General features: G+C 38.7%; 1 protein-coding gene across 1 annotated transcript; it reads left to right on the forward strand.

Annotated features, from left to right (window-relative positions):
• The first annotated feature begins 1577 nt into the window (after positions 1-1577).
• On the forward strand, positions 1578-8720 carry si:dkeyp-34c12.1 (uncharacterized protein LOC570187 homolog). Its single transcript, XM_056448445.1, has 8 exons — positions 1578-1820; positions 2575-2665; positions 2821-2942; positions 4743-4841; positions 4914-5110; positions 6929-6992; positions 7077-7139; positions 7824-8720. Exons 1-8 carry the CDS (start codon positions 1578-1580, stop codon positions 8649-8651), a joined length of 1707 nt encoding a protein of 568 aa, XP_056304420.1. The 3' UTR covers positions 8652-8720.
• The last annotated feature ends 8030 nt before the right edge of the window (positions 8721-16750 follow it).

A 16750-nucleotide genomic window follows, 5' to 3' on the forward strand; every position in this document is an offset into this window, starting at 1 on the left:
AAAATTTGGGCGGTTTTAAAACGTTGACTTTTCTAAACCGCGGTATAAAACCGTTATAATCCCACGCCTGATATCAACTGTTCTTAAATGCTAAAACTGTTCTTAAATGCTATTAAACTTTTTGATGATTCCTTATTAAAAAAGAATCGGTTTTATTATATTATGATAGTAGTAACCATATTTTATTTTATTTAATTATTTAATTTTATTGATTAATTGGCAAATTGATTAACACTTGTGTACGCAGAGTTACTAAAAATGGCATGTTTAACCTATATGTGTTCTTATAAGTGTTCTTTTTGGTTTTATTTATAGTAAAACTACACTAAAAAGTCATATGATCAATTAGTCAAGAGAGTTTTAGTTCAATGTAACTTATTAAACTAAGTTAATTATGTTCTAACCTAATTTTATAAGTTACGCAAGCTATTTTAAGTCAGTTTATAAGTTCAATGGACTCAAGGTTAATTTGATTCATCTTAAAAAATTAAGGCAACCGGGATTTTTTTTTTACTGGGTATGAATTTTGTCATTGTCTACTCATCTTTACTTTGAAATTATTTCTTCTGTTGAACACACACACAAAAAAAGAAACTTTGAAGAAATGTTGAAACCTGTAGCCATTGACTTCAATAGTATTTGTTTTTCCTACTATGGAAGTCAATGTTTACAGGTTTTCAGCTTTCTTTAAAGTATCACTTTTTTTGTGTGCAACAGAATTTAAAAAAACAAAACAAAAAGATTTGTAGACATGAGGCTGAGTAAATAGTGAGTGACTTTTTATTTTTAGGTGAACTATGCCTTTAAGACCATTCAGCAAAACGTTAAAGAAAAAAATAGGCTGAAAATAAGATTTTTTTGATTAATAAAATGCAAGTCAACATTTATCGGCTCATTGAGAGTCAAATACAAGCAAAACAAAAATAAATTCAGGTCTTATGTAGGAAAACAGTTGATATATGCAAGAAAGTGAACATTATTTACAACATGATTACCTCCACTTCACAGCAGTCATTTTGCTTCATAGAATATAATTAGTCATAAGTTATAATGTTGAATTGATATAATAAATTATAAAGTTTTCAGCAAATAAACATCTGTAATGTTCAACAGAGGAAAATGTATATATAATTCTTGAATGATTTGTGGGTGAGTGAAATATATACTTTGTGAATATTGTATTTTAGCCAGAGAAATGACTGAGCGCCCTCTGGCGGTTAACAAAATCCAATTGCAACAGTCTGAGAAGTCTTTAGTAAGGATGAAAGTAATTTAGTATTTCAATAGATAGACATTAGTTGATAACTGTCACAAATAAAATACATTTAAAATTACCTAGTGTAATAAATATTTTGAAATTGAGATACAAGAGCCCCACAAGTAGCTCGCTGTTTAGTATCGCCATCTTGTGGCCGCTAAATTACTTTACCGCGGATCAGCTTATGAAGTAACCTCTTTTCCTCTCAGAGCTTAGTTTTACAATTGCTTGCAGTTTAAAAGCGAGTCGGCTTTTGTAACCTTGTTCTTCAGCTAACTTCAGTTGTATACTTTAGGAGTTAAAAACGCCGGCGGCTCATATGAGCTCGAAGAGAGGAAAGGTTAAACGCACCAAAAATGTGCGTAATTTGGACTTGGACGATGCGCCTTCTTTAGCGCAGACAATAATCGAGAAAAATCATCCAAATATTATACCTGGAGGGCGACAGTTAGACAGGACACCTCCATGTAAGAGTGAAAGAATCACAATTCACCAGCTCAGCAAACCAGACGCTTCTCCAACACCAGCAGAACAAGCGGTCAAAGATGAGCCACGTGCTCAGGTAAACAAACAAACAAACCCAACCGTGTTTCAGCAGTATTTTACCCACAAAAATGTATGAAAATGACTTTGACGATGAAAATAGGATGTTGCTTTCTAATTTGGAAGTCATATTTTCGTGTGTTTCTTAGTATTGTCATTTTTTAAAGCAGGACAATTTGGAGCATTATTTCTAAATGAGCAAATAATAGGCTACTTCAAGAAAATGAACCATGTTTAGCTACTCTAAATTAAGGGTTTTGTTGTAAATGATCATAGGAATCGTAATCAATCAATGAAAAAAAATCTTATTTTAGTAAATGGATAAATCTGATTTCTTTTTCTCACTATATGTATAAATATTTGCATCCCATGACCCACACTATGAACAAATCTGTAAGCATTATTATGTATCGTTAAAAAAACCCCATAATACCTCATTTTTGTCATTAAAATGATGAAATGTCCATGAAGCTACCACAAATAAATTAGAATTTTTTACATACAATGAATATTACATAATATTTAGATATTACATGCATAAATGTTAATTATAAGCTGAAACTATTCGCCAATATTTCACCTTTTTTTCCATAGACACTTGTAAATGCAAGAAAAAATAACTCTCATCTTTATTCAATGTTAAATGTACTTGTATAAATATTCATGTATTATTATTATTATTTTTTGCTTTAGATAAAACAAAACAATAATCATGATTTCCTCATACATAATCATTTATACAAATGTTTCCCTATGATTTCATTCTTTCAAAGGAAATTGCTAAACCTATTTCTCAGAATGGATCAAGCGAAGAGCGAGATGAGGGGAAGTCCATCAGGAGGTCTAGTTCAATAGTTGCATCAGGTGATTTCACAAGATCACTGACACAACAAGTTACAGTTACAGAATTTCTTTCTATACCTCGATATTCCTTAATCTCAGTGTTGCACTGCTTACACTCACTGGCTCTTATGGATTACCGCTTTATTCCTTTAACATTCACTTTAATGGCTGTCCAGCAACAACCGGGAATGCTGACCCCGAAAGCTTCATCCAGGGAATGCAGGGATACCAATGGACGGACGCAGACCTGGAGTTTGTATATGAAACCAAAAGGAAAAAGCAAGTTCAACAGGCACAGGTCAAATTTTTTATTATGTTAGATTACGTATAGAGAATGGTAATCTACATCATGGCGAGTTGTGTTCTGCTATGTTTTTGGACACGCTTAGGAGAGCAGTGCATACAAACATAGAAAAAGCCTACCATTTTATAGTAAAAATTTTTGAAACATCTTTCAGTAACTCAAAATAAAATGGACTAAAATGTTTTGGATACCTTTATAAACTCTATTTGTTTGTCTAAGAAGTTACCAAGGTTTTAGGATATACCGAGGCTGTACGATATTTAAAAAAAAAAATTGACATTGCGATTGATTGACATTGTTTTTCAGCAAAATATTTTGTGATCTGATTATTGTTTTGTTTCATGACATATAACTCTATTTGTAAAGAATCAATTATTTTTAATTTTCAGTTTATGATTGTGATTTTGTAGGGGAGTGAATTGTTCTGGTACCCAAAAGGTATGCTTGAAACCTTACATAATCACAGGTTCACACTATTAGGGTTAAACTTTATCGGAACATTGTTTTTTGGTTAGTTACATTGCCAACTTAGCTCTGCAGATCCTACGATGTGACTGTTGCAGATTCACATTTACAGTTTGCATTGCGTTATCAATGCTGAAATTATATTTTGTGCATCCCTATCGATTACGGATGTAGAGGGATCAGATCAAATAAATAAATGAACAAAATTATCTATATTTGACATTGGATTTCCATATGATTTTCTTCTTTATTTGTAGTGAGAGTTCTTACAATTTATTGCAAGTCAGTGTCTATATGATACAATAGACCTATAAAAATCAGTGGGATCCAGGTTCCCGTGTCCCAAATTTCCAGAATGCCTTGCACTGTAAAAAACACATCCCCATTTTCTATTAATTTCCACATGAAGATTTGTAAATTCTGGTCACAGTATACACTAACCGGCCACTTTATTAGGTACACCTGTCCAACTCATCGTAAACACAAATTTCTAATCAGCCAGTCACATGGTAGCAACTCAATGCATGTAGACATGGTCAAGACGATCTTCTGCAATTTAAACCGAGCATCAGAATGGGGAAGAAAGGTGATTTAAGTGACTTTGAACATGGCATGGTTGTTGGTGAGAGACGGGCTGGTCTGAATATTTTAGAAACTGCTGATCTACTGGGATTTTCATGCACAACCACCTTTAGGGTTTGCAGAGAATGGTCTGAAAAAGAGAAAATATCCAGTGAGCGGCAGTTCTGTGGGCCCAAATGCCTTGTTGATGCCGGAGGTCAGAGGAGGTCGAGCTGATAGAAAAGCAACAGTAACTCAAATAACCACTTGTTACAACTGAGGTATGCAGAAGAGCATCTCTGAATGCACAACACGTTGAACCTTAAGGCGGATGGGCAACAGAAGACCACACCGGGTGCCATTCCTGTCAGCTAAGAACAGGAAACTGAGGCTACAATTCGCACAGGCTCACTAAAATTGGACAATGGAAGATTGGAAAAACGTTGCCTGGTTTGATGAGTCTCGATTTCTACTGCGACATTCAGATGGTATGGTCAGAATGGTTAGGCCAGTACCTTGTGGAATCTATACCACAAAGGATTAAGGAGCAAAAGGAAAGCAAAAGGGGGTCCAACCCGATACTAGTAAGGTGTACCTAACAAAATGGCCGGTCAGTATATATAATGCATATACAGAAATAGTAGGAGTGGTATTATGCTATTTTGAACACATTTCTCTTTTTATCATTCTTTCTTGGTATGTGTGTGTTTATTATTTTTCCCCTTTTATTAAATTAAGTAAGCCATCTCATCTCAATGTGGTTTACAGCAAGAGTTAATTGAAGTGCAGAAATTTCTGAAGAGAATGAGGCAAATGCAGGACTTGGCCATTGCTGCCCATGTCAAAATACAAACAGAGCTCTCTAAGGTACGCAGAAGGTGCATTTGAAGAGATTTTCGTAATGGGATCTGAACCATGAGCTCAGTACTTGCGTTTCAGGTGCCGTCATGTGATTGGATGCAACAGATTTCCAATAAAATACTTCTGAGGTCCCAGAACTCCAGTCAGCTGGAAGGACTTGATTTTAAAGCTCGACTTGCTCAGCTAAAGTACGCTGATGTGATCTGCACTATAGCCGAGGAGAAGACAGAGGTCAGCAAACTCAAGACAGAACTGGAAAAGGCACAAGCAATGAGGTACAGTATTAACCCAACAGTTTGTATGTTGTGAAAGAGTTATGGATATTAATTTGATTAAATATCAAGTTTTAGGACTGGGTGGGAGGTGAAGCCAGCCTCTCTCAATCCCTGAGGCTCTGCACTGGTTGTGGAAGTTAAAAATTCACTCAAAGCAAATGAATACGATTGGCTAAGATTGGCAATGAATATTTGGAAGTGGTACTAAATTCTTTTTTATTCTAGGAATTCTTTGATTTCTAGTCGAGTTTACCCACATAAGAGTTGCTGGCATGATGTTGTACAGTGCCTGACAACATGTTTTAGCAAGCATGCTGAGTCTTCTAATCCTGTGCATGTTTATGGTATTTTTTGTCTATCATAAGTTAGCTCCGTCGCTAATTTGCAAGTTACACACCTCTTAGCTCAGTAAGCTAAATTTGTCGTAGTAGATTTATATAAAATACATCTGTTTGGCTACATTTACAAAACAAACATGGACAAAAATCTGAACGGAAAGTTTTGCTTAGAAGTCACAAAGTTGTTGCAGTCAGATCACACGAATTTGTCATGATTTCGGCATGATTTCCTTGACGTGGGGTGCCATGGGGATTCGTAAACGACAAATGGGCGTCTCGACACAAGATTCAATCGTTTCTTCTCCTGTAATGTGACATAGATCACGACAACTGATACCATGCCTGCAACGCCTCACAACACCATCGCAGAAAGTCTAGCATGTTTAATTTTTTTCTCGTCCTTCACAATGAGTTCCGTCATGTGGGTGGCAATAGGAGCACATCCTTTCTCAGTTATCTCAGCAGATTCTGCCGTTAATGCGCCGGTCAGATGATCAAAAAATAGGTTACATATTTACTTATGGGTGGGTCAAGGCTTCGCTAAAACTGTGAATATTGAACTTTATTTTATTTACTGTAGGCTAGATTATTATTTTATTTAACAAACAATCTCACAGCAACTCGTGTTTTGGCACTGAAATATAGTAAATAGTGGACTTGTTTTGAAGTACTTCACTTCAAAAGTTATTTGTTATTCTTTTTTATCTAGTAGATAACTGACCAACAGAAAATACATTAGAATTAAGACACAAATTATAACAAAGAAATTAGTTTCTAAAAGATATTTTTCCAAGAAAAATATACAAATTTTATTTTTGTTTGAGCCGTCCACTACTCAACTGTGCGGTGATGATTTGTTCCGCTCAGTGGAAAATAAGGATTTAATTAATGTTTCAGGAAAATATACATTTAGATTTCAAAGAAAACATCTTGATATTAAATTGATTCTTGAACGGAATCATAAGCTTGATCCTATCAGTGTCATAACGAATGCCTTTAAATAATGTAGCCTAGTTGCCCAGCAAGCATCAGTGTTTATTGCGATTGAGATTACGTTTTTTTTTAATTGAGATAAAAAAATATTGTTATAGCAACACTTGTGACTGCTTTGGGAGATAACGCTCGTTGTAGATGTCATGGGATGACTGATCACGTAGGAACGTGTAGTCTGGCTCATTTGTTACCCACGACAAGTCAAGATTTTATCAAGAAAAAAAAATCACATAATCTGACAGTGACTTTTATAACGACAGTATAAATTGGGTGATCTGACCGTGGCTTAAAACAGCTATTCTGTATTCAGGGCCAGTAGGTGGCGATGTCATCTTTTAGTTTATGAAACTTGTGACTATAGACTGAAGAATTAACAAAAATACAAATAGCGTCGCACATTTAACAATTTTTAATTTATTGTAATTTTCATTCAGAGTTCTTTTAGTGGAAAATAGTGTGAAATAATTGCTCAACATTTTGTTTGCAGAGAAAAGGAGGACCAACTCACAAAGGATATTGACAGGTATAAAGAAAAGATCAGTCAAATCAAGGTGATTGCCAGCATGAGTGCATCTTTATATTAAATGACCATTTATTTAATGTATTGCACTTAAGATTATCCTTTTTCTGTAAAGGTGAATGTACATACACTGACTGCAGAAATGGCTGCTCTGGAATTCCAGCTGTCTGGTAAAGAGGTTAGTTGATCACTTTTTGCTACTTACCTGACTTTACTCTTAGCAATTCATAGACATTCAAACAGAATAAGACTTGAGGCCCGTTCACACTACAGATGATAACTAGAAACTTGTAGTATTTAGTAGCAACCATAAAAGTGTAGTCCACAATTATAATATTAAGGATTCAGAACAATTTGTTTCCAAATGATGTAGGATTTAAAGCATTGGCAGCCAATCAGAAACCGAGAACAGCAGACAAAAATGCTTGGAGTCGCTTTAAAGTAATTTATTCTTTCTTTATTTAATCAGGAAAAAAAAAGGCAGCCTGTCAAAAGGGGATTTCACACTGGAGGAATATTTTCAAATATCCCAAAACAATTGGCATAAATACTTACTTTTGGCATATTTGTGTAAGGTGAGGATTTCCATTGTAGGAATGTCATTTTGGGGAACTTAATTAGCTTGTATTTGAGAGTAGGTTGCAACCAAAACCATGTCCTAAGATAAAATTAAGAGACTGGCCTGGGGACTGATTCCTGTAACTTAGTTCCATAAAACTTCAGTTCCATTTAACATAAAACTGACAGAACTGTAGCACATGTTGTTGTGGACATTAGTATAGTTCATCTCACTGGTGTGAAAGGGCCTGTAATCTTCATCTGCTAAATATTGGTGAATGAAATATGCTTTCCACTCATGTAGGAGGCACTACAGCCAGCTAAACAACTGCAGAAAGTCAGAAAAGGCCTCCAAACCTCTGCTGCCTCTAATGCCACTAAAGCCCATCCAGCACCCAAACCTTCTGCATCTGCCTCGAAACCTTCTAGTGCTGCTTCTGTCCTGAAACCTACTAGTGCCACTTCTGCAACGAAACCTTCCAGTATTGATTCTGCCACCAAACCTTCTAGTGGCGCTTCTGCCAAAAAAACTTCCAGATCCACTTCTGCCCCCAAACTCTCCAATGCCGCTTCTGCCCCTAAACCTTTCAGTGCCGTTTCTGCCCCCAAACCTTCCAGTGCCAAACTTTCAAGTGCCGCTTCTGCCCCTGAACCCTCCAGACCAACTAATGTCGCTTTTGCCCCTGAACCCTTCAAACTTTCCAGATCCCCTTCTGCCCTCAAATCTTCCAGCACCTCTTCTGCCCCTGAACCCTCCAAACCAACTAATGCCACTTCTGCACCCAAACCCTCCAGTGCTCCTTCTGCCGCCAAACCCTCCAAATCTTCCAGAGCTGCTGCTGCCGCCAAATCCTCCAGAGCTGCTTCTGCCGCCAAACCCTCCAAATCTTCCAGAACTGCTTCTGCCTCCAAACCCTCCAAATCTTCCAGACCTGCTTCTGCCCCAAAACCCTCTGAACCCTCAACTGTACCTAAACCCCCAAAATCCCTTGCAACCCCAAACCCATTCAAACTACCTGCTACCATGAAAGACTCCAAAACTCTCAAACCCACCACAGGCACAAGGGCTCCAGCGGATGATATTGCTGGTCTGCGCCGCTCTAAAAGAATTGCTTCTAAGAAAGATAAGTAATGAATTTGTTCGGAATCTTTTTCTTACTCTTATTTATGATGCCATTTTTGTGTTGAAATCATGTTTTTGGAGTGGGAGGATTTACTTTTAAACTGTGAGGGAATTGTTTGGTGCCTGGATATTTAGGTATTAGCGTTTATGGAGATTTTATAGTTGCTCTAAAATCAGATGCGATTGACAAAATGGACAACATGCATTTAAATGTTTTGCACTGTGTTTTTTCTTTACCCCATGCATTAAGAGTGCATTTTATTTTGGAATTAATAAATGTTTTTCAACTGTCTCTACATTTGCCTGGGCTGTGTTGTAAAAGGCTATAGCTACTTCAAAAAATCTGAGAAACCCAACATTGTAAGCAGCTCTTACAGATATATTTCTTTTCTGCTCAGACTGCCAGTGCCTAATTGACCTAAACAACCCCGTGGCCAAATAAAATCATGTTGGAAAACCCTGCTTTAAATGATATATGATGTGCATTGGAAAATAATGTCTTCTAGTTGGTCAAAGCTGGTAGACCAGCAAAAAAACTGCTAAATCAACTGGTCAAGCCAGATCAGAGGATTCAAGCTGATACCCCCCCCCCCCCATAGACTCCATAGGCCTACAAACCTTTATTTTAGCTACGATGAGTAGAGTGTAAACCTTGTTTTAAACATTATTGCAGGGCTATTCAATTAGTTTGTCATGAGGGCTGATTCATGAAAAGCATCCCAAACAAAGGACCAGAGAGATATGACTTGCTATATGAGTGATGACACAACAGCATGTAAGAGCCCATATGCTGTATTTTCCTTAAAGAGCCCATATTATGGGTTTTTGAAAATGCCCTTCCATGTAGTGTGTAACACAGCTCTAAGTGAAGTGAAATATCCAGCTAAGGCTTAAATCTGTAAGTGTACAGTGTTTAAAACTATTGATTCATCTATAAAAGAGTCGACTCATAGTGCTTCAAACGAGTCGCCTTGATAACGAGTCATTAGGTGTTTCGCGATGACGCAGCCACGAAACACAAGCCTCGCCAGTAGTTACGCGCGCAAACCAGGGAGATTTGAAACCTGCGGCCCCGCCCACTAACACAGAAAAAACACTAGACACACACACACAGACGCCGCCGGTCCAATGAAGTCACGCTGTGCTCAGATGGATAATATTGACAGTCTCTACCCAAAGATGAGTTGTTAACCTGGTACAGTACACACGGTTACTCTTTATATTCTCTTATCACATGTAAGCCACGTTAAAAACGCGACGCGTGCCGCTTTGTTTACGGGTTTAACGTTAAAGGCTTTTGTGAGCTCGCGTTCCACTGCCGTTTGTCGTTGCTATGGCGATCGATCGTAAGCTAGGAGACAGGAGACTCGTGTCACGTTCCCTAGTTCTTCTGAGGAGCGTTGTGTGTGTGTGTGTGTGTGTGTGTGTGTGTGTGTGTGTGTGAGAGAGAGAGAGAGAGAGAGAGAGAGAGAGAGAGAGAGAGAGAGAGAGAGAGAGAGAGAGAGAGGAGAGAGAGAGACTCGCGTCGCTTTCCCTAGTTCTTCTGAGGAGCGTTGTGTGTGTGTGTGTGTGTGTGAGAGAGAGAGAGAGAGAGAGAGAGAGACTCGCGTCGCTTTCCCTAGTTCTTAAGAGGAGCGTTGTGTGTGTGTGTGTGTGAGAGAGAGAGCGAGAGAGAGAGAGAGAGAGAGAGACTCGCGTCGCTTTCCCTAGTTCTTCTGAGGAGCGTTGTGTGTGTGTGTGTGTGTGAGAGAGAGAGAGAGAGAGAGAGAGACTCGCGTCGCTTTCCCTAGTTCTTCTGAGGAGCGTTGTGTGTGTGTGTGTGTGAGAGAGAGAGAGAGAGAGAGAGACTCGCGTCGCTTTCCCTAGTTCTTCTGAGGAGCGTTGTGTGTGTGTGTGTGAGAGAGGGAGAGAGAGAGAGAGAGAGACTCGCGTCGCTTTCCCTAGTTCATCTGAGGAGCGTTGTGTGTGTGTGTGTGTGAGAGAGAGAGAGAGAGAGAGACTCGCGTCGCTTTCCCTAGTTCTTCTGAGGAGCGTTGTGTGTGTGTGAGAGAGAGAGAGAGAGGGAGAGAGAGAGAGAGAGAGAGAGAGAGACTCGCGTCGCTTTCCCTAGTTCTTCTGAGGAGCGTTGTGTGTGTGTGTGTGTGTGAGAGAGAGAGAGAGAGGGAGAGAGAGAGACTCCCGTCGATCTCCCCAGTTCTTCTGAGGAGGGTTGTGTGTGTGTGTGAAAAAGCCTTACACTATGAAGCGCGTGTGCACTGTGACTACTTTTATATAGTTGATTACCAGCTGGGCATTTCACTCTGTCTCGTGCTGAAGCCTGTCACTGTCGACCAATCGCAGCAGGCTGTCATCGGTCCAATCAGCGCAGATTAGCTTCGCGCTGAGGAGGGGGTTGGGAACAAATGAATCGCTGAACGATTCATATGGGAGTCGTTGGGATAATTAGGTAAAAATAAATGCAGATTATAAGACCATCAAAGTGTTTTATGACCTTGCATGCATATTAGACTGTTGTTGGAGACCCTTACAACCTAAATATGACCCTATTTCATGTATAATATGGGCTCTTTAAGACACCCACGTTGGCTTTTTCTACATTAAAATGTTAATATATTGTATTTTAAAATTACATAACATCACTGCATTGTACAATAGACTTTTTTTTTTTTTTTTTTTTTTTACAAACATTCAAATGTTGTATTTCAAAGCACAACAAAAGTAGGCTTTTTTTACATTCAGACACATTCATATGTTATGTTTTGAACTGCATAACAATTATGGATGAACGATTATAGATTTTGGTTGTACGATTATATAGTCTAAATAATCATGGTTTCACTGTTATCACGTCTAATGTAAATTCAAGCTTTATATTGGGTAAGTACATAGCTTTTTAGATTAATTAGCCTCGGTGTACACACTTGGAACTTTAAACTTGCGCACAGTGGGCAACTTGGCATAACTTTGTTTAATTGCAGCAGTTTCGTTTTGTTCTGTGCAACAGAAATGCGGCTTAGAAAAGCCTTTGCAATTAATTAACTGTGACGAATTAAAGCGCAGTTAATAGTGGACATCCAAATGTACCACTTGAATGTTTTCGGCTGCCCGCGCCACTTGCTTATGGTGACTCACGCTCTGTGCAGCCTCTGCAGCTCGTACTGTATTGAACAGACGCACGTCACTTCATAACTATAGCGACTGTTTTTCGACTGAACTAATATTATTTTTATGTCTTAGTCACACAACAAATGGCCTCAGGGGCCGGGTTCGGCCCGCGGGCCGCCAATTGAATAGCCCTGTCTATAAGCAGGTGTGTTTGATTAGAGTTGGAGCTAAACTGTGCAGGACACTAGCCTTCCAGGACAGAGTTTGCCCACCCCTGGTCTAACCAGAATATCCTACAATCTAGCAACACTCTGAAGCCACCCTGTACACCCTAGCAATTCACTAGAAACTGCACCGACACCATAGCACCACCCTAGAAATCACACGGAACATCATAGCAACATACTATATTCTAGCCAGAACACACTAGACAGAAACAACCCAGTACATCCGAACAACAACCTACATCCTAGACCAGGGGTGGGCAAACTCGGTCCTGGAGGGCCGTTGTCCTGCACAGTTTAGCTCCGACTCTAATCAAACACACCTGCATATAGATTTCTAGTGATCTTGAAGACACTGATTAGCATCTTCAGGTGTGTTTAATAAGTGTTGGAGCTAAACCGTGCAGGACACCGGCCCTCCAGGAACGAGTATGCCCACCCCTGTCCTAGACTCTAGCAACAGCACCCTAGCAACACCCTATAAAATAGCCACATACTGAAAGCCACACCCTAAATTCTAGTTAGAAGATCCTAGTAACACCTGGCCTGCAATCTAGCAACACACTGAATTCAGCAAAGTACATCCTTGCTACACACTTAAAATCATACAAGACACCATTGCAACACCAGAGAAACCACATAGAACATCTAAAAAAAGCACACCGTGTGCACAATAGTAACACCCTAGTATGTAGTCAGGACACTCTTGCAAGATCCTGATGTCACCCACTATAAGTTAACAGCAATGTACACCCAACAAAGGGGTGCTTTAACTTTAGATCCCCTGTCCTAGAATCTTGCAAGAACACTATTGCAACACTCTAGTTCAGAAGTGTCCAAACTCAGTTCTGGAGGGTCTGTGTTGTGAAGAGTTTAGATCCAACCCTAATCTAACACACCTGAACAAGCTAATCAAGCTCTTTCCAGAGCCCCTTCTGCCATCAAATCTTCCAACACTGCTTCTACCCCTGAACCCTCCAGACCCTAACCCTAGATATACTAGAAATTTCCTGGCAGCTGTGTTGAAGCAGGTTGTAGCTAAACTCAGCAGGACACTGGCCCTCCAGGACAGAGTTTGGACACCCCTGCTTTAGACTCTATCAGCAACTGAAACCACACAATAGAGCCTAGCAACACTCTAGAACGCCATTAGAAAAACAACACACTGAAACCATTCTGCTTATGTTATAAAATGTGACTTAGCCACCAATATGATTGATCTGCTATTTTTCTCCTAGCATTGCAAGTGTGACTTGCACAGCAATTAAATTTGCAAATTAATTTCACTAAAATGTTTAATCAACTGAAAGCCCTTAAACGTGTCGTGAAAGTGGTTGGCAAAGCTGGTGAAATCCAAACTTGTCTTTACTCTGAAACACTGGAGTACAGTCAGAAAGGGTTGAGGGTCTGGAAGACATTAACATTGAGAAAACCTAAACAAAATTTCCAAAATCAACTGTTTTTGAAAGTGTACCCTGGTTCAACACCGATTCGACCTGATCCAGCAGAAATCTGTTGATGTAAGCCCGAGGGAAGTTGTTCCCTGCCGAACGATATGTTAACCACATTTGGACTCTCTCACGGTCACTCATTCACCATTTCCAATCCAACAATAACTGGTAACTCTGGTTGAGTCAGCAAAGAGATAATGTGCTTTCTCTACAGACCTTCCATGTTTCAACCATTTGTGTATATGCATGTATTATGCGTTTAATTCCAGTCTGAATATTAGAGCGCTGTCAAAAAAATCACCACAGTATAATCAGCATTTTATAATCCCCAATAATATTTAGCTAAAATGAATTGTTAGGATGTTGTTGGGGATAATACAATTCTAAAAATTTTTTGGGTAATATTTTTTTATTGCTAGTTGGTTTGGGCCCAATGACAGTAATTTTATGGTTGGCCCCCTAAAAAAAGAAAAGACTAGGAGGGGGGTGGGGGGGGGGTTTATGTTAGGTCCAGATAATATTAGCTCTGGGGGCCCCAAAAGTGTGTGGGTCCTTAGAATTAACCTAACTCCACCGCTGCCTCCCCCCCCAAAGCAACAATCACAGTATGTGCGATTAAACTACTTCTTACTCTCACGCATTCGCCATCAATCTTGTCGCAAAACTAGATTATCGCATTAAAAACGTGCGAATAAAGCAGTGTTTCCATCCAACGAGTCAAAGCGAACAAAATCGTCACTTCCTGATTAACAGGCGCCAAATATCAACAGTAAAAACTGAGTTTACTGCGGTTGGAGAATCTGCATCAATCTTTTCTTCATCTAATAAATGACTTGCGCCTCAGAAGGCAATCCTGACACGTAGTGAACGCGCGGTGGCGTTTGAAGGTGTCAGACGCGGAGCACAGACGCTCTTGATTCTGGAGGTCATTAATATAATAACACTAATACTTAAACAAAACAAATTTCTCTGAGGACTACTGTGAAAATGGGGCATAAATGCTGCTTTGTTTATGGTTTGAATGTGTGCAGCATGATCTCTGGTTTATCTTTGTGGAATAACAATACACTTTACTGCCCCCTTCAGGTGTGGAAAGACAAAGCAAAGATTGTCATCCAATTGGTGTTCACGTGTAGATTTTTGTTCCAAACGGGACCCCACACAGCTGACATTAGGCAACAACACAGTAAGTTTTTGTTGTTGCCAGTGCTTTGACGTCATCTTGGTGTATCCCGGGCTTTAAACTTTATAGTATGCCTCTTTTAGACAGACAGTCTTCACGTAATAGACATCTTAGATAGGACCGATAAATATTTGAGGGAATGATGCCTGCAGAAGCTGCCCAGCTGTACCAACAAGCTGCTTCCCATGTTCAGACCCATCAAAGGTCTTTATAGAGAGACAGGAGAGTAGGAACACAAACTGGCAATCAATCACATCACAGTCATTGCAAGGTGTCCTTCTGGCTCAGTCAAAAGCAAACTCATGTGACCTCATGGTTGAGATGGAAAGATTTCTTGCTCGTTTTGCTTTCACGAGTGTAGCCATATGCTGTTCACTCTCTGGTTTCATTAATGGAACATTCAGACGAACACGGTTAAAAGGAGAATTTCTGGGGTTTAGATGTGTTGGAGTGCAGTTTTGGGATCAATCTGGGGTTTACTGTCATCGCATTGAAGCTATGCATTTTTTGGATGTCTGAAATTTGCACAGAATGCTGTTTCACATATTGTATACCAGTACTAGTTTGGTTTCTTTTGTGTATCTTATTGCATAATAATGTACAAAAACAAGCTTTTAGATGTTGTTGCTGTTGTTGAGTATACGAGTCTTAAAGGGCCATGAAACCCTCTCTTTCAGTTCAAGTCTACCTCAGAATATTTTCAAAAAATGCTTCATGATGGGAATGGACATGGACCGTGGGTGTGGTCGGCAGAGAAGGGTAGTAAGAGAGGAAGTGAACAACTGTCAGTTGGCTCACAAAATGAGGCCCGAACCATGGGGAGATCCATGATTTTATAGTTTACAAAGTTAAAATGCAAATTAATAAACAGTAAGTAATTTAATGTCCTGCTACATTTATTATTTGTAATTTCATATACACATAACCACAATTTGTTATATCATTATAAAGATAATTGTGTTTATATGAACACTATAAATGAGGAGGACTTATCTCCTCCTGAAAACCCAGGTCTGAATGCAGACACAGTGGATAGCAGTACAGCAGGTCTCTTTCCTTATCTATTTCAACGATTAGCCCTGCCGGTATGACTTTAAACATGGGTGAACACAACAGCAATAATATAGGCGAGGTGTCTGAATGGTAACTCAATTGATAAAAGACAAAGTCTGCCATTCTCTAATTCTCGTACAGCTCTCCTGACAAAAAATGCTTGCTTCAAACCAACAGCTTTGCTGTATTGGCCCTGACAGAATCGCAGGGAAAAAAGGTGCAACAAACACCATGGATCATGGAAACAAACACATACGACCATTCATGAACGGCTAAATACTGCATGCCGTGCCAGAAACGTGCCGGTATCACAGCTTGGCAGGTCTGCCTTGCCTTCGGAAAGCATGTGCTGTCATGAATAATTAAAAAGCAGGGTCTTCTCATATGATAAGAAAACTCTAATGAATGAATAATATTAATAATGAATGAACTAATAATAATGAATGAAATCGTATTTCATTGAATAATAATGACAAACTGACATGTCATCACTGGACAGGCAGATGGCGCTACGTCACTGATTTTAATCCCTTCCCAAAAATGATTTTAAACCCAGAAAATAAAATTAGCTGACAAAAGCTCAAAATGATCCAGTTTTCCCCACAATTAAAGCAAACATGGGCTAACGTTGTCTTAACTGATGCTTAACATACAAATCTTTTAAAATCTAAAAAAAAAAACTACTCGAGGGTTTCTTGAACTTTTAAATGAACACAAAAAGTTTAACTCTAGAAAAAGTCTTGTCTGTTTGTGCCAGTGTGTCAATAATGTTAACAAAATGACAACATACAACCAGAAAAATCCCCCCAAAATTTTAATGGAATACCTTTTGTAATTTTAACAATCTATTTATATTGTGAAAATGATGCATTACTTTCATATGTTATTATGCATTACTTCTTACCATATTCAGTTTATACTCCTTTACTAATTTTAGACCTACTTGAAAATTTTAAAACACATTTTTATAGATTTTTTGATGGTTTATTTTATTGTATTACTGACTGTAAGCAACATGTCAGTTAAGCTTGCTTATTTTGCTTTATGCGAGTAATATTTAAAGGTCAAATTTAAAGTTATATTTTATTGTTC

The sequence above is a fragment of the Danio aesculapii genome, chromosome 22 (genome assembly GCF_903798145.1).
Source record: "Danio aesculapii chromosome 22, fDanAes4.1, whole genome shotgun sequence".
Classification (NCBI taxonomy): Eukaryota; Metazoa; Chordata; class Actinopteri; order Cypriniformes; family Danionidae; genus Danio; species Danio aesculapii.